This window comes from Macaca mulatta, chromosome 7 (assembly GCF_049350105.2).
Source record: "Macaca mulatta isolate MMU2019108-1 chromosome 7, T2T-MMU8v2.0, whole genome shotgun sequence".
Classification (NCBI taxonomy): Eukaryota; Metazoa; Chordata; class Mammalia; order Primates; family Cercopithecidae; genus Macaca; species Macaca mulatta.
Genome location: NC_133412.1, coordinates 20,409,999 through 20,433,342, shown reverse-complemented (window position 1 = coordinate 20,433,342; position 23,344 = coordinate 20,409,999). Strand labels below are relative to the sequence as shown.

The following is a 23,344-nucleotide window of genomic DNA, read 5'->3' as shown; positions in this document are numbered from 1 at the left end:
AGAATGTGTAAAAGATTTTAAAATTGATTATATACTTTTTCAAATTATGAAAACTCAAGGGAAATTTTTACATTTGTCCTTTGAGTACTATATGAAGAATTTCTAATATTGTAGTATAATTTTGCTGTTTTATTTTTACTGTTTTATTATTCCTACCGTTATTTTACTATTATTGTGTTTGCCCAAATTTATTGTTTTTTTTCTTGTGATTTGATTTTTAGTTAATACTTGCTCTGTTCCTGAGTGTAAGTTTGTTACTTTCAGGAGTCAACAGTTTTGTTTAAAAAATTATATTTCTGATCTATAGTGGAAAATCATTAAGAAACAGAAAAATATTTGGATTTAAAATCAGGAGCTCTAGTCTTGGCCTTGCTACCAGCTTTCAAGAGCATGCAGTTGCATTCTTTGGGCCTCAGATTCCTGATTTGTAAAATGTGGAGGTAACCTACATGATCTCTAAGGTATCTTCTAGCACTAAAATTCTAGGGGATACTGTTTTTGATGAAAAGTTATGAAAATTACAAAATGCTTTACAAATGTAAAGAGGAATGAATGTGTTGGAAACGAATTCACTTGACAAAAAGTCTTTCTTTGGCAAATTTGTAGAATTCATCAAATCTCTTAGGCAAGGGGTTTCTTTGTAACCCTATTGTAGATATCATAGGACTTCGTACAGATACTGTAGTGTTGAAAATTAGTGGTAACATAAGGCCAGATATGGTAAGCTTTCTTAAGGCAATGGGAATTAGATGCTGTTGACACCAGTGGAGTTCTCATACTTATTTTAGCTATTTTCTCTCTTCATTTGGCAGTTTATTGTGATGCAAAATGGAAATCTGACCTTGTGGGCATTTTCACAACACCAGTCATTCTTAATACGTATTACTGTTTTGTCATTTAACACATAAAGACATTTTAAAGTGTTTTGTTTTTCAGTTTTCACTTTGTTCTTTGTTAAATAACAGGTAGAGACAAAATTGAGAAAGATCTTGAAAGAAAAGCTATTCAGTGATGGCCACTGCTCATTCAGATGCCATCAGCCATGTATTCTGGGTTAGAAACACATGCTAATTTATTTGAGGGGCCTTGTTTATAAAGTGTGAGTATGTGTGTGTATATGTATATGTATGTGTGTTTGTGTGTATGTGTCTAAGTAAGCTAAGACAAGGCCTGGATTCTCCTTCAGGTCACAGTTTTCTGCCTCTGTCTTTCAACATAGATTCTTGTTCAGATGCGAGAACACATTCAAATAACTCTTGCCCCTCTCTCACAGACTTAATTTAATGCAATGTTCTGTGTGTAAGTGCTTCTGATGGGGAGAAATTTAAATAGAAAACAATTATTCTACTTTTTTTTGTTTTAAATTGTTTGAACTAGGTGAGCGTTATGTACCTGGAGTGGGAAATGTGACCAAAGAAGAGGTCACAATGAGAGAAATTATTCACTTGCTTTGCATTGAACCTATGCCACACAGTGCCATTGCCAAAAATTTACCTGAGAATGTAAGTCTGATTTTGGTTTTATCTCTATTTACCTCAAGATGGGGTAGATTTTTCTTTTTCTTTAATTGGAAGCTACTTCAAAATTTTAGGCAAAAAGTCCTATATTATTACCTTATAGGTGTAAACCAATCACCTTCATCCTTTAGTGGTATAAATTTTAATTCTGGGAGAAACTCCTTTACTTTTTGTTTACTTTAAAATAAAGATTACTCTAGAGGAAAAAAGGGAACTTCCTGAGATACTGAAACTGGGTGGTGTGTTAATCTGGGTCTTCTGAGAAGCAGATCTTGTGACAAAACATTAAGATTTTTATTAAAGACAGTGGTGAGGGATCTGGGAATGAAAAGGGGAGCCATCAGATTCTGATGCAAATCTGATTCCCAGTGAAATAAAGAGGGAAGGAAAGTTAAATAGAAGCATCCCAGACTGCTGGGCTTCAATGGACTTTCCATCTGTGCCTTCCCATGTCTCCCAGAATGAGCCTGCATGAGTACCTCTGCCTTGCTCATTGGGAATGACTGGTGAGAAGCCTGGCCTTGGTTTCACCAGAGCACAGCAGTTGAGGCACGTAGTCATTTACTTCCTGTAATTAGATGTCTGCAAGGTGCATTCACATGACCATGACCGCCACAGATGGTATTTGTATTTTTTTTTTTTTTTTTTTTTTTTGAGACGGAGTCTCGCTCTGTCGCCCAGGCTGGAGTGCAGTGGCCGGATCTCAGCTCACTGCAAGCTCCGCCTCCCGGGTTCACGCCATTCTCCTGCCTCAGCCTCCCGAGTAGCTGGGACTATAGGCGCCCGCCACCTCGCCCGGCTAGTTTTTTTTTGTATTTTTTAGTAGAGACGGGGTTTCACCGTGTTAGCCAGGATGGTCTCGATCTCCTGACCTCGTGATCCGCCCGTCTCGGCCTCCCAAAGTGCTGGGATTACAGGCGTGAGCCACCGCGCCCGGCCGGTATTTGTATTTTTGTATATACAGATACTGTGGTAATAGTCCTACAGATTATGAGTCTGATATTTTTCCCTCCGAGATTTGAATATGAATTAGAAAAATGATTCTTAAAAAATAATTATACTTATCTGTGTGTCAAGACTTTCCAAAGAGGTAGAATAGGGAAATATGTATATGTGTGTGTGTGTGTGTGTATGTGCGTGTATATATATGTGTGTGTGTGTATATATACACACTATATATACATTTTTTTTTTCCTTGAGACGAAGTCTTGCTCTGTCACCCAGGCTGGAGTGCAGTGGCACAATCTTGGCTCACTGCAACCTCTGTCTCCCGGGTTCAAGCGATCCTCTTGCCTCAGCCTCCCGAGTAGCTGGGATTACAGGTGCGTGCCACCACACCTGGCTAATTTTTGTATTTTTAGTAGAGATGGGATTTCACCATATTGGCCAGGCTGGTCTGGAACTCCTGACCTCAAGTGATCCACCCGCCTTGGCCTCCCAAAGTGCTGGAATTACAGGTGTGAGCCACCACGTCCGGCCAAGGAATGAATATGAAAATAGATATATATTTATATATTTAGATGGCGTCTCTATCTGTTGCCCAGGCTGGAGTGCAGTGCTGCCATCTTGGCTAACCGTAACCTTCGCCTCCTGTGTTCAAGTGATTCTCCTGCCTCAGCCTCCCGAGTAGCTAGGACTACAGGCGTGCATCACCAAGCCCGGCTAATTTTTGTATTTTTAGTAGAGATGGGGTTTCACTATGTTGGCCAGGCTGGCCTTGAACTCCTGACCTCGTGATCTACCCGTCTCGGCCTCCCAAAGTGCTGGGATTAATGGTGTGAGCCACTGCACCTGACCAAGTATATATATTTTTAAAGAAGGTTACATTTCTTATCTTTACAAGACTGCAGGAATCTGAGCTTACTGTAGTAGTTTGACTAGGTCCTTATCTTAATTTTAAATAACTTTGTAAAAAAATAGTGTTCCCTGTTTAAGGAAAAGATCAGGTCAATCAGAAAAAAACTTACTATATTTGCAGAAGGTAGATTAGGACATCTAGACATGTGTATTGCTATAGATTACTAGTTGGAGCTCATTAATTTTGTTACCTTGGTTTTAGGGATTAGTGTAGCATGGGCATGTACATAAATGATGGGGGTGATGAATATACTACATAAAGAAGAGCTTCTTTTCTTTGAAGTATTGGTAATACTGTGTGTGTATGCCATAGATGTATGTGTGTACTTATACACACATATGAAGGCAAACTTAGATAACCTTTCTTAAACAGTTTATACATACATCTTATCTCTTAAACAGTTTATACATATATCTTATCTCTTTCCTTGAGAAATTGGTCTCCCAAACAGATAATTGGTTTTAGACCTAATATTTTAATAGTGGAAATTGAACTTTTTAAAGTTATTTACAAAGTACTTCAGAGATGCAGTTGAAAATGTATTTCACTTCACAATGAAGTGGAAGTCATTATATGAAGGTAAAAATGACAAAAATATTGTTTCAACAGGAAAATAATGAAACTGGCTTAGAGAACGTCATAAACAAAGTGGCCACATTTAAGTAAGTGCTTAATATTTATGTTTATTCTAAAAGGTAGATTGATCTTTGTTCTTGTACTTTGGATACTTTGTAGAAGCTCTGAAGTTCTTAACCTGAACTCCCAAGAATAAGAGTGGAATACAGATTAGAAAGGGTGACAGTGAGGGGCTCACAGTAGACACTTAGCACCTGTTTGTTGAAAAAATGAATGTTTTTGACAAATGAATAAGAAATACTCATTTATGATATTAGATGATTTATTTAGATAGTAAGTAAATGAACTTTTCTGATACTCTCTTTCCCGTTAATCTGAACCCATAATTTCATTTATTCTATAAAATTTTATATGCTAATTTTGGATTTTTCTCTAGTAGAATTAAAACTATTTTATAATATTTTCATTTGAGTATATAAAATGGAAATAAAAATTTGATTGTATTAATCTTTGAAATTTGAAAACTCGATACTGATAGTGAATTTCTACCTGTTGCAGTATTGTGTTTACAGATACATTACTAGTTTCAAATAACTTTTAAAATAGGGTATAGTTTTTCTTATGATCTAGTAATGTTCATTGAAATATTCGACTTAGAGATTGGATAGAAACCAAAAGCTATTATGTTTAGAACAAATATGGAGTACTCCTTTTGACCTTAATGATCTTCCTTGTAGTACTATATAAAGGATTCAGTACTATATTTTCATTTGCAAATTACTAAGGTTATGATGTCTCCCTACTGTTTTAGATACGACCTTAGACAGTGAAGTGCCTAAGGTCAATGAAATGTTCTTTAGTTGAACAGACAACCTTTAGGCATCAGAGACTCTTAAATCTCTAAGATGGTTTAGAGATAGGGCATGGTATCAGTTCTAGATAGTATAAAACAAACTTCTCCAGATTTGTTTGAATTTCACTATTATAAAACACAACTTAGCTGTTATTAGGCTTCGTGTTCACAATGTAGGTTTTTAGTTTTATTATTGGAATGGAATTTTTCATAAGCTAAATGAGACATAATTTTTTCTGTATATTTGACTTCTAGATTAATTTTTAGGTTTTTATTTTGTCTGTATTTTATGCTTCAAGAACACTGCAGTTCATCTTTTATTTTCCATCTATTTAGGAAACCAGGTGTATCAGGCCATGGAGTTTATGAACTAAAAGATGAATCATTGAAAGACTTCAATATGTACTTCTATCATTACTCCAAAACCCAGCATAGCAAGGTAGAAAAAAGTATCCTTTTCAGTAAATAAACCTAAATTGCTTTATGCTTTCTAACTCCACAGAAAATTTTCTTCTTTTTCTATAGTTTCATGCTGGTTCTTATTAATAGAGGGCATTATGTCACCCAAGAATTAAAACTGAATCAATAATGTTATTTAGTATACAGGCAATATTCAGATTTTCCTGATTATACTACATATGTCCTTAATAGCTGTCTTGGGAAGAGGATTCAATCAAGCATCATGGACTTCATCATCCCACCCTCATTTGATTGTCATGTTTCTTTAGTCTTTTTTTTTTTTTTTTTTTGAAACGGAGCCTCACTCTGTTGTCCAGGCTGGAATGTAGTTGCACGATCTCAGCTCACTGCAGCCTCCACCTCCTAGGTTCAAGTGATTCTCCTGCCCCAGCCTCCTGAGTAGCTGGGACTACAGGCACATGCCACCATGCTTGGCTAATTTTTGTATTTTTAGTAGAGACGGGGTTTCACCATGTTGTCCAGGCTAGTCTCAAACTCGTGACCTCAAATGATCCACCCACCTTGGCCTCCCAACATCCTGGGATTACAGGCATGAGCCACCTCGCCCGGCCAATAGTCTCCTTTAATTTAGAAGATAATTCTTTTGCATCTTTTTCTTTCATAACATCAGCATTTCTATAGAGTACCAAATAGATTCAACTTAAACAGTTTTTGGCAAGAATACTATGTAAGTGATATATTACATCTCATTATTTGGCACATACGTCCTTTTGTCCTATGAAGGATCATGTTAAGTTTGATCACTTAGTTAAGGTAATGTCTGGCTTTGTCCTTATAAAGTAAATACTTTACAGCCCATAGCACAGTACCCCGTACATAATAGGTACTGAGTAAATATTTTCAGTAGAAAATAATGAAGACTAAGTTTTTGACCAGGGATATTCCTCATCTATTTTGCATTAGTTTTCTCTAGAACACCATTTTGTTTCTAGGACAAAGAGGCATTTTGAATACATGCTTCAGTATATAAAATATTTTAATAGGTGGTTGGGTCTTTCCTGACTGCTTTAAAGTATTTCATTTGTTTCATGCTTGCAAAGCAGTATATTTAATGACAGATTTTTTTTTTATAGGCTGAACATATGCAAAAGAAAAGGCGAAAACAAGAAAACAAAGATGAAGGTAAAAAGTGAGATTCTGAATTGACTCATTTTGATTATTTTCTGTGGTTTTGTATCAGCAAAGCATATAGTTTTTTGTTTTTGTTGGTCTTTGAGAGTGGACAGCTCAAGGAAGTGCAAAGAGCTTTTTGCTTCTTATTCACATATTAAGATATGGTATATATCAGTAGTAACTGAATTTAAAATTGATAGCAAATGTAGTTCATTTTGGGTGACTGATATAGTACTTACATTACACTTAACATTGATATTTTCAGTGCTGGAAAAGTAGCAAAAAAGCATGTGTTGTTTTGCATGTAACCAATTATTTTTTGACATTTGCAATTTAGTATGTAGGATAACCCAAATAAAAATGTACCTGTTTGTCTCTTTCCCCCTCCATTCCCCACCTCCTATAGCATTACCACCACCACCACCTCCTGAATTCTGCCCTGCTTTCAGCAAAGTGATTAACCTTCTCAACTGTGATGTCATGATGTACATTCTCAGGACTGTATTTGAGCGGGCAATAGACACAGATTCTAACTTGTGGACTGAAGGAATGCTCCAAATGGTTTGTTTACCCAAAATATTTTCTCTACATCAAGTCCTAGAGTTCTTGGGGATCTGGAGAAGATCTCAGGTCTAACTTCAATTGGAACCACATCTAGAGCACTGGAAATGTAGGGGTCATTAAAAATAGCTTACAGACAGCACAAATTTTTAGTGATATGTTCTCGTGTTTTTAGCATCCTTACTCTTGGGAACCATTTCTGTTTAATAAAACCCATGGAAACAAAAACAGGCATACTTATGCTAATAAATTGACATGTTGTTATTGTGTCATGATTTTTAATTTTACTTGAATTATAAGGAGACAGTATAATAAAGATTTGAAGATAGGTCTAGACTTCAGTCTTGGGTTTCTCCACTTCCTATTTAAGGAGCAAATAATGATTTTCTCATTAGTAAAATGGATAGGCCGGGCGCGGTGGCTCAAGCCTGTAATCCCAGCACTTTGGGAGGCCAAGGCGGGCGGATCACAAGGTCAGGAGATCGAGACCACAGTGAAACCCCGTCTCTACTAAAAATACAAAAAATTAGCCGGGCGCGGTGGCGGGCGCCTGTAGTCCCAGCTACTCAGGAGGCTGAGGCAGGAGAATGGCGGGAACCCGGGAGGCGGAGCTTGCAGTGAGCCGAGATCGCGCCACTGCACTCCAGCCTGGGCAACAGCGTGAGACTCCGTCTCAAAAAAAAAAAAAAAAAAGAAAAAAAAAAGGATAAAAGTGTAATTATTCATAGAGGTAGGAGAATTAGCTAAAGTGAAAGCAGCTATTTTTCCTTGTTACTGTTATAGATAAATACATGTTACTTAATTATGCCACGTCATGGTAGTTGTAACACTATGTTTATTTATACCTGCCTAACTAGTCCTTTTTCTTTGAGTATTGTTGGTCTACAGGTTCTAAATGCTGTCATTACCCTATGTGTACCTCAATTTTTGTTATAACACTGATAAATACATTCTCTAGTAAATTTCAAACTGTAGAGATATGTTTGAAATCAAGTTAAAATTTCTCTCCCTGAGTCCCAGTATGCTATATAGGACATAAGCATTGTTAAAGTTTTGTATATTCTGGAAATCATTGCACATTAGCGCATGTAGATCTACTTATTGTTGATAGCTGCATAGTCCATCATATGGATATAATGTGTTTAAGTAGTCTCCTATTAATAGACATTCAGGTATTTCTAGGTCTTTGCTGTAACAAAGAACAATAAAAAGTACATTCTTATACAAATGTTTTTGCATACTTAAGGGAGTGTATTTGTCATACTAATTCCTAGTAGTTGGTATATGCCTTTACATTTTTGGTAGATGTTTTCAAATTGGCCTCCAAAAATGTTGTACCAGTTTACTTTCCCTTCACCAGTATGGTCAAAAGTGCTTACTTCCCAATACCTATGCCAGCTCTATATTTTACTAAACACCAAAATTTTTGCCACTGTAATAGGTGAAAAATAGGATGATCTTGTTTCAACTCATTTTTCTCTAAGTGAGGTTGAACTTTTTTTTTTTTTTTTTTTTTTTGAGATGGAGTTTCACTCTAGTCCCCCCAGGCTGGAGTAGGCTGGAGTGCAGTGACACAATCTTGGTTCACTGCAACTTCCGCCTCTGGGTTCAAGCTATTCTCCTGCCTCAGCCTCCCAAGCAACTGGGATTACAGGCGCCCATTACCATGCCCGGCTCATTTTGTATTTTTAGTAGAGACGAGGTTTCACCATGTTGACCAGGCTGGTCACAAACTCCTGACCTCAGGTGATCCACCTGCCCTGACCTCCCAAAGTGCTGGGATTACAAGCATGAGCCACCAGCGCCGGGCCAGGTTGAACATTTTTCTTATGTGTATTCATCATTTCTCTGTCTGTAAACTGCTTAATGTGAACTGCTGAAACCTTTGTGTTTTTTACATATCAGCTTTCTTATTTTTATACTTCTACTTAAAATGGATTTACTTTGCTAGGCATGGTGGCCCATACCTGTAATTGCAGCACTTTGGGAAGCTGAAGCAGGAGGATCACTTGAGCGCAGGAGTTTAAGACCAGCCTGGCCTACCTAGTGAGACGCTGTCTATTACCCCCTGGCCCCCGAAAAAAAATTAGTTGTGCATGGTGGTGTGCACCTCTAGTCCCCGGCCACTCAAGAGGCTGAGGCAGGAGGATCACTTGACCCGAAGAGCTTAAGGCTGTAGTAAGCTAGGATTGCCCCACTGCCCTCCTGCCTGGGTGACAGAGTGAGGCCAGTCTCTGAAAAAAATAAAAATTAAATTAAAAATATATTTACCTGAAGAAGCTCAATTTTAAAGATCTCTTATTTTCCTCCTTCAGGCTTTTCATATTCTGGCATTGGGTTTACTAGAAGAGAAGCAACAGCTTCAAAAAGCTCCTGAAGAAGAAGTAACATTTGACTTTTATCATAAGGCTTCAAGTATGTTTGAGTATCACTCTTCAACACATTTGTCATTGAAAGTTTAGATCTTAAGGAGTTTTAGTTTGTCAAACCTGAAAGTTTATATCTTACAGAGTTTTAATCTGTCAGTCCTTAAAACATAGGTAACCCTGAAATAATTTTTTTTTCCTAGCATTCTTAGTTTGTAACTAGTATTTTCAAGTATACTAGTATATTTTTAAATCCTTTACTGTAGTCTTTACTACAATCTTTTTACTACGTGATCTCCCCACCTTTTTTTTTTTTTTGGTTGCATATATTGGTGATTTTTACTTTAATTCCTCATCTCAGTATTATCAAATATTTTCTGCTGTGTCAACCATAGCATTCATGTGACATGTCTTAATAAGATATTAATGTTTCTGAATTTTAAATGCTAGAAATCTGAACGATAATGTGTTCATTTTGCATTGTATTCAACTTGGAAGAAAAGGATAGTTTTAAATTAGATTTCTAATAAATCCTACCTGATTAAGATAGTTATGTTGATTATAAAAACAATAGGAGACAAATGTTTTCTGTTTACATGCTGTATTCTTTAGATCCCTGAAGACATCAAAAACCTATTCAGTTTATGGATATGACATCCCCCACTTCAATATTTTTGGCAATTTTGTTTCTCATTAAGCACTTTTGCTTAGATGTTGAGTAAAGCAGAGAAAAGACCAGAGACAGATATTTAGGGTAGCTTTCACTTAGCAGTGCCAGTAAAAGATGTAAGAGAGAGACTTAAACTCATTTTTAAATTTAATAGATCATATCATTATAACCCAGTACTTCATATAATTGCAGATTCGTCCATTGAAAAATTAATGTAGTTAAGGGATTGATTGGCAAACCTTGGTTATCAATGTAAATAACATTAACTAGAAATTGTAATTTGTACATAATTATGAAGATATAATTGACCCTCCATATCTGTGGGTTCCATATCTAGGGATTCAACCAGTCGCAGATTGAAAATATTCAGAGGGAAAAAGGAAAGGATGGTTGTCACTGTGCTGAACATGTACAGACATTTTTTGCTTGTCATTATTCCCAAAACAATATTATCTAACAACTATTTACATAGCATTTACATTGTATTAGACATTATAAGTAGTCTAGAGATGATTTAAAGCATACAGAAGCGTCTGTATAGATTTTATGAAAATACTATACCATTTTATATAAGGGAATTGAGCATTAGTGGATTTTGGTGTCCATAGGGGTCCTGAAACCAATTCCCTGAGGATACCAAGAGATGACTGTATGTATTTATTTATGATGTGTGATTTTGTGTTTTAAAAAAGGATTGGGAAGTTCAGCCATGAATATACAAATGCTTTTGGAAAAACTCAAAGGAATTCCCCAGTTAGAAGGCCAGAAGGACATGATAACGTGGATCCTTCAGGTAAACTAGAAAAGTAAAGTGATCCTGTCTTGGTTTAAATATTTAAGAATTCTCTGCTTGCCTCCAAAATTAAACCGCTGTACCATTGTAGCCATTTACTACTGGTTTACACAATCACTTATTCTTCATGTTAATAATTCTATTTTCCTATATTTTAGTGTAGTTTTAAAAATAAGCTAAGATTTATTTATTTTTTTGTCGTTATTTAGTCAACTTTACTGAATACCTACCATGTGCCATGCTCATTTATAGATTTCTAGATGGAACAAGACAGACAAGGTGCTCGCTATCATGGAACATATACTGTAGTTGAGGGACAGACATTAAACAAATAAATAAACAAGAAAATATCAGGGTAATTCAATAGATGAGTAAGGGGTTACTTTGGGTAATTAGGGAAGGCCTCTCTCAAAATACGACATTAGAGCTAAGGCCTGAATGACATGGAGTCAGTCTTAGAAGAGTCTGGAAGAGTACTCCAGAAAGAGTGAACAGCAGTGCAAAAGCTCTGTGGTGGCCAGAAAGAAGACCAGTATGGCTGGAACATAATGGGTGAGGGATGGAAAAGTAGGCAGTGAGGTCAGAGGGGCAGCCGGGGGCCAGATCTTGTAGGTCCTTATAAGTCAGCATAAAGTGATAATTTTTTAGCACAATGGGAAAATACGGGCGGATTTTAAGTGACCTAATCTATATTTGTACAAGATGGTGTTGGCTGCTGTGGAATAAATGGATTACAGGGGATAGGCATAGAAGTAAGGAAACTATTAGGAGACTGTTGCAGTAATCTTGATGTGAAATAAGCATGACCTAGGCTAAGATGCAGATAGTAAGAATCTGAACTGATTAAGGTATACCTTTTTTTTTTTTGAGACGGAGTCTCGCTCTGTCGCCCAGGCTGGAGTGCAGTGGCGTGATCTCAGCTCACTGCAAGCTCTGCCTCCCGGGTTCACGCCATTCTCCTGCCTCGGCCTCCCGAATAGCTGGGACCACAGGCGCCTGCCACCTCGCCCGGCTAGTTTTTTGTATTTTTTTTAGTAGAGACGGGGTTTCACCGTGTTAGCCAGGATGGTCCCGATCTCCTGACCTCGTGATCCGCCCGTCTCGGCCTCCCAAAGTGCTGGGATTACAGGCTTGAGCCACCACGCCTGGCCGATTAAGGTGTATCTTGAAGGTATATGAAGATAGAATCTGTAGTACTTGCTCATCAGTCTGATGGGAGGGATGAAGGAAATAAAGAAATCAAAGATGAGGCTGGGCACAGTGGCTAGCTCCTGTAATCCCAGCACTTTGGGAGGCCAAGACGGGCAGATCACCTGAGGGCAGGAGTTCAAGACCAGACTGGCCAACATGGTGAAACCTCATCTCTACTAAAAATAAAAAAATTAGCCAGGCGTGGTGGTGTAAGCCTGTAGTCCCAGCTACTCGGGAGGCTGAGGCAGGAGAATTGCTTCAACCAGGGAGGTGGAGATTGCGGTGAGCCGAGATCGCACCACTGCACTCCAGCCTGGGTAACAGAACAAGAATCTATCTCAGAAAAAAGGAAATCAAAAATGACTCCTGGATTTGGTGCTTGAGCTATTGAGTAGATAGCATTGCCTTTGGAGACAAGTGAATTAAATAAGCAGGGGAGAGAGACGCCAGGAATGTTACTTGAATGGAAAACCTCCACATAGAAACATGAAACTGGCTGGGTGCGGTGGCTCACGCCTGTAATCCCAGCACTTTGGGAGGCCGGCGTGGGTGGACCACGAGATCAGTAGTTTAAGACCAGCCTGGCCAAGATGGCAAAACCCCGTTTCTACTAAAACTAAAAAAAAAAAAAAAAAAAATTAGCTGGGCATGGTGGCAGGCACCTGTAATCCCAGCTACTCAGGAGGCTGAGGCAGGAGAATTGCCTGAACTCGGAGGGCAGAAGTTGCAGTGAGCCAAGATCGCGCTCCTGCACTCCAGCCTGGACGACAGAGTGAGACTCTGTCTCAAAAAAAAAAAAACAAAAAGCATGAAACCAGGATTATGGAGCTTCTGCACTCATTGCATTCATTAAGATATTCTGATGTTTATTACTAAGTATTGTTTTGATAATTAGAATGTATAGGGTAGTTATTTTTCACATTCTTGTCAATTGGAAATCTTGGTACTGATTTATACTTTAAGAGGGCAGCTCTTTTTACTACTTAATTAGAAACAGTCGTTAAGCATGATGTAACGATGTAACTATAAGATAATTATATTATTAAAATTCTTCTTGAAGTAGATTTTATGAATATTTAGTATTTGTGTTAAACTAGCCAATATTATTTTAAGATGTAAAATCAAACAAAAGTAGGTAACTATTAAGAAAGTCAGTTGAGGTACCATTTAGTTCAATGTTCATATCCCATAGAGATGGTGTTATGAATTGCAGATCTAGTCCTGAAAATTCATTTTCAATTAGAATACTAAATTTTATTATCAAAAGATGTAAAAGCATACGTGTCTGCTGTTAAAAACATTAGATACTCTATCCAGATGGTCGATTTAAAGCTATGTTGTAAGTGTTCATCGTGGGAAATTTTTCCTCATGAGACCAAGGTTCCTTCAAAATATAAATAAATTTTACTGGGCACAGTGACTCATACCAAGGTGGGTGGCTTGCTTGAGCCCAGAAGTTCAAGACCAGTCTGGACAATGTGGCAAAAACTCCCATCTCTACAAAAAATATAAAAATTAGCCAAGGATGTGGTGGTGTGTGCCTCTAGTCCCAGCTACTTGAGAAGCTGAGGTGAGAAGATGGCATGAGCCTGGGAGACAGAGGTTGCAGTGAGCCAAGATTGTGCCACTGCACTCCAGCCGGGACGACAGAGTAAAACTCTGTCAAATGAATGAATTAATGCATTAATGAATGAATTAATGAATGTATTCATGCTGAAACCATGACCTTTGTTAATAAGAATGAGGCAGTTCTGTGTAAGCTCTTGTGGAAATGTCTCCGAAGATAGGCTGGGTGCGATGGCTCACGCCTTTAATCGCAGCACAGGCCCAGCAGGTGGATCACGAGGTCAGGAGATCGAGACCATCCTGGCTAACACAGTGAAACCCCGTCTCTACTAAAAATACAAAAATTAGCCAGGCGTTCTGGTGGGTGCCTGTAGTCCCAGCTACTCAGGAGGCTGAGGCAGGAGAATGGCACGAACCCGGGAGGCGTAGCTTGCAGTGAGCCAAGATCGCGCCACTGTGCTCCAGCCTGGGTGACAGAACAAGATTCTGTTAAAAAAAAAAGAAAAAGAAATGTCCCCGAAGATAAATGATTAAGTGAAAAGAGGATGTGTGAAACAGTATGTATGGTAGCATCTCTTTTTATGAAAATAGATGTAAATATAAAAATTATATATTCTGATAGAGGTGTTGCAATCAGGGAGAGGAGGATTTTACTTCCCATTTTGTATCTTTGTCTTTTTTTTTTTTTGAGACAGGATCTCGCTCTGTCACCTAGGCTGGAGTGCAGTGGCACGATCTCAGCTCATTGCAACCTCCACTTCCTGGGTTCAAGCGATTCTCCTACCTCAGCCTCCCAAGTAGCTGGCATCACAGGCATGGGTCACCACGCCCGACTAATTTTTGTATTTTTAGTAGAGACAGGATTTTGCTACGTTGGCCAGGCTGGTCTCTAACTCCTGACCTCAGGTGATCCACCCTCCCTGGCCTCCCAAAGTGCTGAGATTACCCCACCTCTGCCTCCAAAAGAGCAGTCACCGTTTTGTATCTTTGTTTTTATGTGTTTTTGCACAAAAATGTTATTTCAGATTAAAAAAATTTTTGTTTCCTGGCAAATCTCTTGAAAGCTAACAGAGGCATGCCCCCAGCCTACTGAATCAGCTGATTGTGCTACCAGTGGCCTCCTCCTTAGCTGAATTGCTCATTGACCAGGGGAGATGTTTGTCACAGAGTCACTTTTTTTCTTCATATATTGAAATAGTTTTAAGTGAAAGACATTTGGAGATATGATGCCAAAATTAAATTAGTGGATGTTTCTGTTCCTGGTCGGTCTAAAGGTCTAACTAACTCTTTTAACATTTCATCTGTTTTTCACAGATGTTTGACACAGTGAAGCGATTAAGAGAAAAATCTTGTTTAATTGTAGCAACCACATCAGGATCAGAATCTGTTAAGAATGATGAGGTATGACACTGTAATAACACTGTAGTAATGGTGACATTCATCTCTGTCTTTGAACTTTACTGGTATAAGGGAGCTGCTGCTTTTTCGTTAGGAGAAACCTGTTTATTGTAAAGTATATGAGATCTGTTCATCTTTTATTCATTATGTTTCTGTATTGTGGGGATTAATAGTACATGGCAATGCAGTATAATTTTTGTATTTTGCAAAAACAGGATAAATTGATATATAGTAGAGCTCTATTAGAAATACCATATTTTGGCTGAGCGTGTGTGGCTCACTCCTGTAATCCCAGCTCTTTGGGAGGTGGAGGTGGGTAGATCCCTTGAGGTCAGGAGTTCAAGACCAGCCTGGCCAATATGGCAAAACCGTGTCTCTAATAAAAATACAAAAATTAGCCCAATGTGGTGGCGTGCTCATGTAGTCCCAGCTGCTCAGGAGGCTGAGGCACGAAAATCACTTGAACCTAGGAGGCAGAGGTTGCAGTGAACCAAGATCACGCTACTGCATTCCAGCCTGGGTGACAGAGCAAGTTTCCATCTCAAAAACAAAAAACTGAAATACCATATTTTATTAGCTTTTAATATATTTTAGTGACTTAAATTGGGATATGTCTCACAATAAATGACTTTCATCAACAGCATTTTTTAGAGAAATATAAGATAGTGGTACATCTTAGATTCAATGAAATGCAATAATATTTGTGTTATTTCTATAATACAGTGAATCAGGTTTTGATGATTCTAATATTTATATTATTAGAATAATACTATTTGTGGTTATTACATGTTCTTCCTAAAAGTAAAACACACTGGATGTAAATTTGAATAGAAATTTAAAACGCACCAAATGTATCTTAGTAATATTGTTAAAGTTAAAAAAGTTGTTAAAGTTCTCATTTTTAACAATGCATTTAGAAGTAACTGTTAGAAATCAAGATGGTTTAAATTGTCAGTGATTAAGTGATTGACAAATGATTTTGAAATTTTGTTTTATCCAATTTTATTTCTTAATACACCTGCACTGAGTATAAAGGGCAGTTAATTGGATATTTAAGGTTCTTAGCTTTTTACAGCAAATTATTTAAATAACTAAAGGAATAATTAGTTGTGTGATGTCATGCAGCCTGTAATGCTAATTTTGAAACATTAAACTGAATCCAGGATGTAAGGGGTAATCAGGGTTTCAGAATCTTATTCTAAGGAATTTTGCCATCCAAACAGCGTATATAAATTTTTAACAGTGGGTCTGACCTAAATTTGTCATTTCTTAATACCCAGATTACTCATGATAAAGAAAAAGCAGAACGAAAAAGAAAAGCTGAAGCTGCTAGGCTACATCGCCAGAAGATCATGGCTCAGATGTCTGCCTTACAGAAAAACTTCATTGAAACGCATAAACTCATGTATGACAATACAACAGAAATGCCTGGGAAAGAAGACTCCATTATGGAGGAAGAGAGGTAAAATAAAGCAAACCCCAAAATTACCAACTCATATTTTGGAGGAAAAGTTAAATAGTCACTTTAAATTATGCTTTTCTAAAATGTATTTTGTGGCAAGAGAAATTCAACTATTTTCATTCTAGAAAGGTCAGAGTGAAGACTCTTAAGGTATTTATTGAATATAATTTTATACTGATAAATGCATTGAGTGTGCAGTAAAGTTATGTTAGGAACCTTTATGCACAAAAACCCATTATTTTGTATGCATTAGCACTTTTAGGTACACATTTACACATCAGTTCACTTACTTCACATTATTATTTCTAATAAAAATGACTGCAGCTATTACATACTGGAAACAAATTCTTTGCCTGAAAAAGGTGGCTTATACGAGTTTTTCTTTTTTTCTTAAAGAGAAGAAGGACATTGCCTATAACTACAGGTATGGATAGCACCTTGGAATTAGAATCAGTAAATCTGGTTTTCTGAGTTCTGACTGTGGTATGCTCTTAGAGAAACTGGTTAATTTTCTGAGCTGTGCTTTGTAGGCTATTATACAGTGAGAAAAGGGAGGAGACATAATAATGTTACTTTGAAAAGCATTCCAAGAAATTTAAAATACTGGAAGTACCCGCTTTGGCCCTTTTTTAAGACAAGCTTTCACTGCTGTTTAAAACAATATGTGTTGTGGGCTGTGAGCGGTGGCTAACGCCTGTAATCCCAACACTTTGGGAGGCCGAGGCGGGTGGATCACCTGAGGTCAGGAGTTCGAGACCAGCCTGACCAACAGGCAAAACCACATCTCTACTCAAAATACAAAAATTAGCTGGTTGTGGCTATGCATGCATTGAGTCCCAGCTACTCGGGAGGCTGAGGCACGAGAATCGCCTAAACTTGGGAGCCAGAGGTTGTAGGGAGCAGAGATTATGCCACTGCACTCCAGCTTGGGCAACAGAGCAAGACTCTGTCTCAAAAAAAAAATGTTGTGGATACTTTCAGAAAATTGTGCTTTTGGAATAATAGTAGGCACATTACATCCTGTCTGATCTGTATCTTTAGTCTTGAAGCTGAGTAAGCTAACAAGGACCATAAAGAATAATGATTATATTAGTGATTAAAAATAAAAAGATATGAAGGTATGCTTTCCTTGGCTGACTATATTGTACTAAAACTGGAAATTTTAAATGACAAGCCAAAGTCCCATCTCTAGATATTGTGTATTAACAACATACTATTTAGAAATAGTGAGAAAGAAACTATTGACAATAAAATAAGAAGGTGTAAGTAAAGGTGTACTCAGAGTTCATTTATGGCCTTAATGCTTTCATTATTTATTTTTATTGCCTGATTGATTGGACATGTGATTTTTTAATGTGTTCTTATTGAAAACAATTTAAATAATGCAGGAAGTCCCCCTTTGACCATCTTTGCATTACTGATCTTTATCCACACGTAACCATGATTACAAATTACCACTGTTCTTAGACCTCTTTCTATGCATTTATGAACATGAGTGCATGAAGAAATAGTGAGGCTTGTTTCGTGTTTTCTAGTGGTTTTTCTTTTTTAACCATACATTTTGTCTGCAGCTTGCTGTTTCAATGTCTTAGGAATCTTTGGATATCAGTACATATCACTCTATAGTGTAGATTCTACATCATTGTTTATAACTGCTGCATAGTGGTCTCTGATGTGGTTATATAGTAGTTTATTTGTCTGACTTTAGACATTTAGGTTGCTTCTAATTTTTCCTTATTACAGTTCATGGGAACCTTTTTGTACGTGTCTCCTTGTGCAACTCTGCAAGTACTTAGTCAAGGAGTCCAGTAAGGGAAAGGGCTGAGTTAAAATTTTTATAGATATGGCCACATTTCCATCCAGAGTGGTTTTACCAGTTTCTGCTCCTGATAGTGCATATAGGTGCCCAATTTACTTTGTTCTCACCAATACTTAACTATTTTCAGTACTTGAAAATGTGATATTATTAAAATTACAGATTTGTGCCAATCTGGCTGAATTTCCCCAGTTGCTAGTTAGTACTAGATAGAGCATCTTCTCATATGATTATTCACTGACCTTTTACATTTTATCCTCTGGGAATTGCCTATTATTATTCTTTGCTCATCTCTATTGGGTGTTTGCTCTTGTCTTATTGACTTATATAAATCTTAAAATCAATACTTAACTTTGTTACATATGTTTCCCATATTTTGTCCCTGTTTCTTTAACCTTAATTATGGGGTTTAGCCATAGAGAAGTGTGCAGTGTTGATAAAGACAAATTTATCAGTCTTTTAGAGTTTTAACTTTTTGTATTAATATTTTGTTTAAGAAAGCTTTTCCTATCCCAAAGTCTCAAATATATTCTCTCATATATTTTTTAAACCCCCCCCTTTTTTTTTAAGAGATGGGGTCTCACTGTGTTGCCCAGGCTAGAATGCAGTGGCTCTTCACAGGGATAATTATGATGCACTACAGCCTCAAACTCCTGGGCTCAAGTGATCTTCCTGCCTTACCCTCCTGAGTAGCTGGGACTACAGACGTGTATCACCACACCCAGCCAAAATTTTAATTACATAGTTTTACACACACACACACACACACACACACACACACGAGATGGAATCTTGCTTTGTCGCCTAGACTGGAGTACAGTGGTTTGATCTTGGCTCACTGCAACCTCCGCCTCCTTGGTTCAAGCGATTCTCCTGCCTCCACCTCCTGAGTAGCTGGGATTACAGGGGCCTGCCACCACACCTGGCTAATTTTGTTGTTGTTGTTGTTGTTGTATTTTTAGAGAGACGGGGTTTCACCATGTTGGCCAGGCTGGTCTCGAACTCCTGGCCTCAAATGATCTTCCCACCTCAGCCTCCCAGAGTGCTGGACTTATAGGCGTGAGCTATTGTGCCTGGCCAAATTACATAGGTACATTAATAATTTTCCTCTTGAAAGCTGAATGTCAGAGATAAAGCTAAAGTTCCATTTGAGCACCGGCCCAAATCCTGGACTTCTTTCTGCTCCTTAAAGGTTCTCTGGTTATAAGTTTTATGTGTATCTGCCAGAATTTTTCCTATGTTATTAATACAAATATATGTAGCCACAGAAATTATAGCATGTCATTCAGCCTTTAGTTTTATTTACATTAATAGTATTATGTACATATCACTCTACAACTTCCCATTTTCACTCTGTATTATGTCTTGGAAACCTATATATGTTCTTATATACAAAACGAGCTCAGCATTTTTCAGTCTTGGCATTTACGCAGCTTTTTTTTTTTTTGCAGTACTGTCCTGTGAATTGTGGGACTGCATCCTGTGCCCACTAGTACCTTGTGACAATCAATAAGTAAACCTTTCATAATTTATTGCTAGATGCCTCCTAGGAGGTGGTACCACGTAATTACCACCTTTTAAAAACTGCAGAGTAGGCCAGGTGCGGTGACTTACGCCTGTAATCCCAGCACTTTGGGAGGCCAAGGCAGGCAGATCACGAGGTCAGGGATTTGAGACCAGCCTGGCCAACATAGTGAAACTCCGTCTGTACTAAAAATACAAAAAAATTAGCTTGGCATGGTGGCAGGCGCCTGTAATCCCAGCTACTTGGGAGGCCGAGGCACGGAGAATCACTTGAACCTGGGAGGCACGGGTGGCAATGAGCTGAGATCGCGCCACTGCGCTCCAGCCTGGCAACAGTGCAAGACTCTGTCTCAAACAAAAAACAAAACAAAAAGCTGCAGAGTATTTTCTGTTAGGTAAGTTCATTTATAATGATGATGAATATTTGTTTATTGTTCAGTGATACACCATAGTTCAGGGAGCTTCTTGCACAGAGACAATATTGCAGAGTAGTTCAGAGCATAGACTGTGAGCCTAGATTACCTGGATTAAATCCTGGCTCTGCTACATACTATTAATGAGTCATTGGGTGAGTCTCTTATTGTCACTAGGCCTCAGTTTCTTCATCTGAAGAGAGTGGTAGTGTCACACAATCCTTAGGGTGTTGCTTTTCCAGCCAGAAACCTCTGTGGCCAGCGGCACCTTTGCCAGAATTTTGCTCAGTCTCTCTGGGCTCATCCTGCCTACTTGACCCGGCAGGCTGCACTTGGCTCACACTACCAGCCTGGATCCCATGCCTGCCAAGGGTGAGCCAGGTGTGGAGTGACCAGGGGTGCATGAGCGGGCACCTGCAGGGTCCAGCCACTGTGCACGGGCAGGCAGCTCTCGGCACTGGGACAGGGGCCAGCTTTGTGCAAGCCTGCACCTGGATCATATGCACCAGCAGCTTCTGCTGTGGGGACTCGTGTCTGGACAAGGGGAATGTGGTAGCACCTGGAAGCTCAGAGATGCCAGAGACTGCGAAGCCCCAAAGAGAGTGTCACAGCCCTGGCTCAGGGAGCCCCTAGGTCTGGGCTCCCTGAAGGACCACAGCTTATCTCTCCTTGTCACCTGCAATATGGCAAGCGGTAGATATGGGCGTTTCAGCCCTGTTTATGTTACTAGCTCTTTCAGTCCTGCCATTTGGTGGCTCCTGAGTTCTTGTCCTGCCTCCAGGAAGAATGAGGTACATGAACAACTGGAGGGTGAGCAAGGTGGAGAGCTTTATTAAGCAACAGAACAGCTCTCTAGGGACCCGAAGTGGGTGGCTCTTTCTGCAGGCAGGTCATCCCAGCGAGTGTCCAGCACTCAGTGGAGAGGAGATCCAAAATGGGTATCGCCTTTCCACAGGCAGGTCATCCCAGTGAGTCAGGAGACTTGAATTGGGTAGCTCCTTCCTGCAACTGATAGTCCCCATGTGAGTCTGGCTGAGTCTGGGGTTTTTATGGCCTTCACAACTTTGCTCCAAAATGAGAACGGGTGTTGGGAGTGGGGAGAGGCTCAGAACAGGCACTTCTGAGCTGGGCAGCTGCAGCTGTGCCCGGGAGTGCAGGGCTCTTGCCCCGCAAACTCAGAAGGGGTGGGCTCCCTCCTGTTCCCAACCCAAGGGCTCAACGGAGCATGTTGCCCCAGCGACGCCTCCACTCCTGCAGCAGACATCTTTGCAGCAGCTGCTCTAGACGTAATAATAATACCTACCTCATAGGATTATTTTAAGGATTGAGTAAACAGGTAAAGTATTTGAAACAGTACCTAGCTTCACAATCAGCATGTTGTAAATATTTGCCATTATTTAAATATTGTACACATCAGTAGATCCTGAGTTTTGCCCATTCAGTAAGAGTAGATTCTAAGAATTGCTGAATCATTAAGTTGTAAGTTTTTTAGTTTGAATAGCTACTAAAATAGAATAGAAACCTAAATGCTTAATGACAGAGAATGGATAAAACTATTATGGCACATGTAGTAAGAGCTGTGCATCCATTTAAAAATGTTTCTGAAGAAGTTTTAATGATGTAAGAAACTATAAGTGAATAGAGCAGGATGCAAATCTATGTAATGTGATCTTATTTATATGAAGAAGTATATTATAAATAGAAAGCAGACTAGAAGGAAATGTACAAGGTTACAGGTTGTGGGAATATAACATTTATACTATTACAGATATCCCAAAATTTATTCAATAACCCTGTATTACTTTTATATCCAGAAAAAAAAATAACCCAGCTTATTGGTGTAGTAAATTAAATAAAATTATAATATGCATTCCATTTTATCATATTTTTTTTGCACTTAGCAACACTTGTATTTTGTAATAAGCAAATAACTGATAAAAGCCACAAAGGAAGGGGGGAAGCTTATAACTTAATATTGCTAAATATCATTTTTATTTTTATTATCTTTCTTATATTTCTTGCCTATAGTTACTTAAAATCTACCAAAATATGAAGACAAGTGACCAAAACATGTGTCCTCATTTCTGGTCATTTCTTTTGGTAGCACCCCAGCAGTCAGTGACTACTCTAGAATTGCTTTGGGTCCTAAACGGGGTCCATCTGTTACTGAAAAGGAGGTGCTGACGTGCATCCTTTGCCAAGAAGAACAAGAGGTGAAAATAGAAAATAATGCCATGGTATTATCTGCCTGTGTCCAGAAATCTACTGCCTTAACTCAGCACAGGGGAAAACCCATAGAACTCTCAGGAGGTATGTATTCTTTAATAAATATCCTTTTGTGCATTTCTTTTCATGCCTGTGTAATTAAAGAAAATAATATTTGAAAGACATTTGGAAGTAAGGTTATATATCTACCATACCGTTATCATATTTAAGAAAGTAATAATAATCCAGGAATATCATCTAATATAAAATCAGTTTTTCTCCAACAGTTCTCAAAATGTCTTCAATTGCTAGACTTTTTTTTTCACTCAGGATCCAAACACATTTCATGTGTTGCTTTGGTTATATTTCCTTTACTCTATTTTAATCTAGATTAGTCCCTCCTTTTTTTATGATAGTAGTTTTTTTGAAGAATTCAGGCCACTTGTTTTGTATAATATATCACATTCTGAATTTATTTGATTGTTAAGTTGCCTCCTGATTAGAATCATGTTAAACATTTTCTTGGCAATAATGCTAATTAGATAATTTATTGCACTTGTTACATCAGGAGTTAGCTGTTTTAGCATCATTATTATTTTAAAATACCCTTGGAATAGGCCAGACATGGTGGCTCACGCCTGTAATCCCAGCACTTTGGGAGGCCGGTGTGGGCGGATCACTTGAGCTCAGGAGTTTGAGACCCACGCCTGTAATCCCAGCGCTTTGGGAGGCCGGTGTGGGTGGATCACTGGAGCTCAGGAGTTTGAGACCAGCCTAGGCAACATGGCGAAACCTCATCTCTACAAACATATTAGCCAGGCATGGTTGCATGAGCCTGTGGTCCACAACAGGGTGAGACCCTATCTCAAAACAGACAAACAAAAAAAGCTCCTTAGAATAATAGTGATAATAAAGACTAGCATTTATTGAAAACTTAACATTGCCAGGCACTTGTTAAGTGCTTTATGTGTATTTACTTAAT

General features: G+C 38.4%; 1 protein-coding gene across 2 annotated transcripts in view; it reads left to right on the top strand.

Annotated features, from left to right (window-relative positions):
* The window catches only part of UBR1 (ubiquitin protein ligase E3 component n-recognin 1), a 155,177-nt gene that overhangs the window by 74,339 nt on the left and 57,494 nt on the right, over positions 1-23,344 (top strand). For both annotated transcript variants that reach the window (XM_015142047.3, XM_015142046.3), the window contains 10 exons: positions 1,378-1,502; positions 3,985-4,037; positions 5,141-5,243; positions 6,358-6,406; positions 6,804-6,958; positions 9,274-9,373; positions 10,687-10,787; positions 14,859-14,945; positions 16,223-16,404; positions 22,262-22,467. In XM_015142047.3, coding sequence (XP_014997533.1) covers positions 1,378-1,502; positions 3,985-4,037; positions 5,141-5,243; positions 6,358-6,406; positions 6,804-6,958; positions 9,274-9,373; positions 10,687-10,787; positions 14,859-14,945; positions 16,223-16,404; positions 22,262-22,467 — 1,161 coding nt within the window. The remainder of the gene's footprint in view (positions 1-1,377; positions 1,503-3,984; positions 4,038-5,140; positions 5,244-6,357; positions 6,407-6,803; positions 6,959-9,273; positions 9,374-10,686; positions 10,788-14,858; positions 14,946-16,222; positions 16,405-22,261; positions 22,468-23,344) is intronic.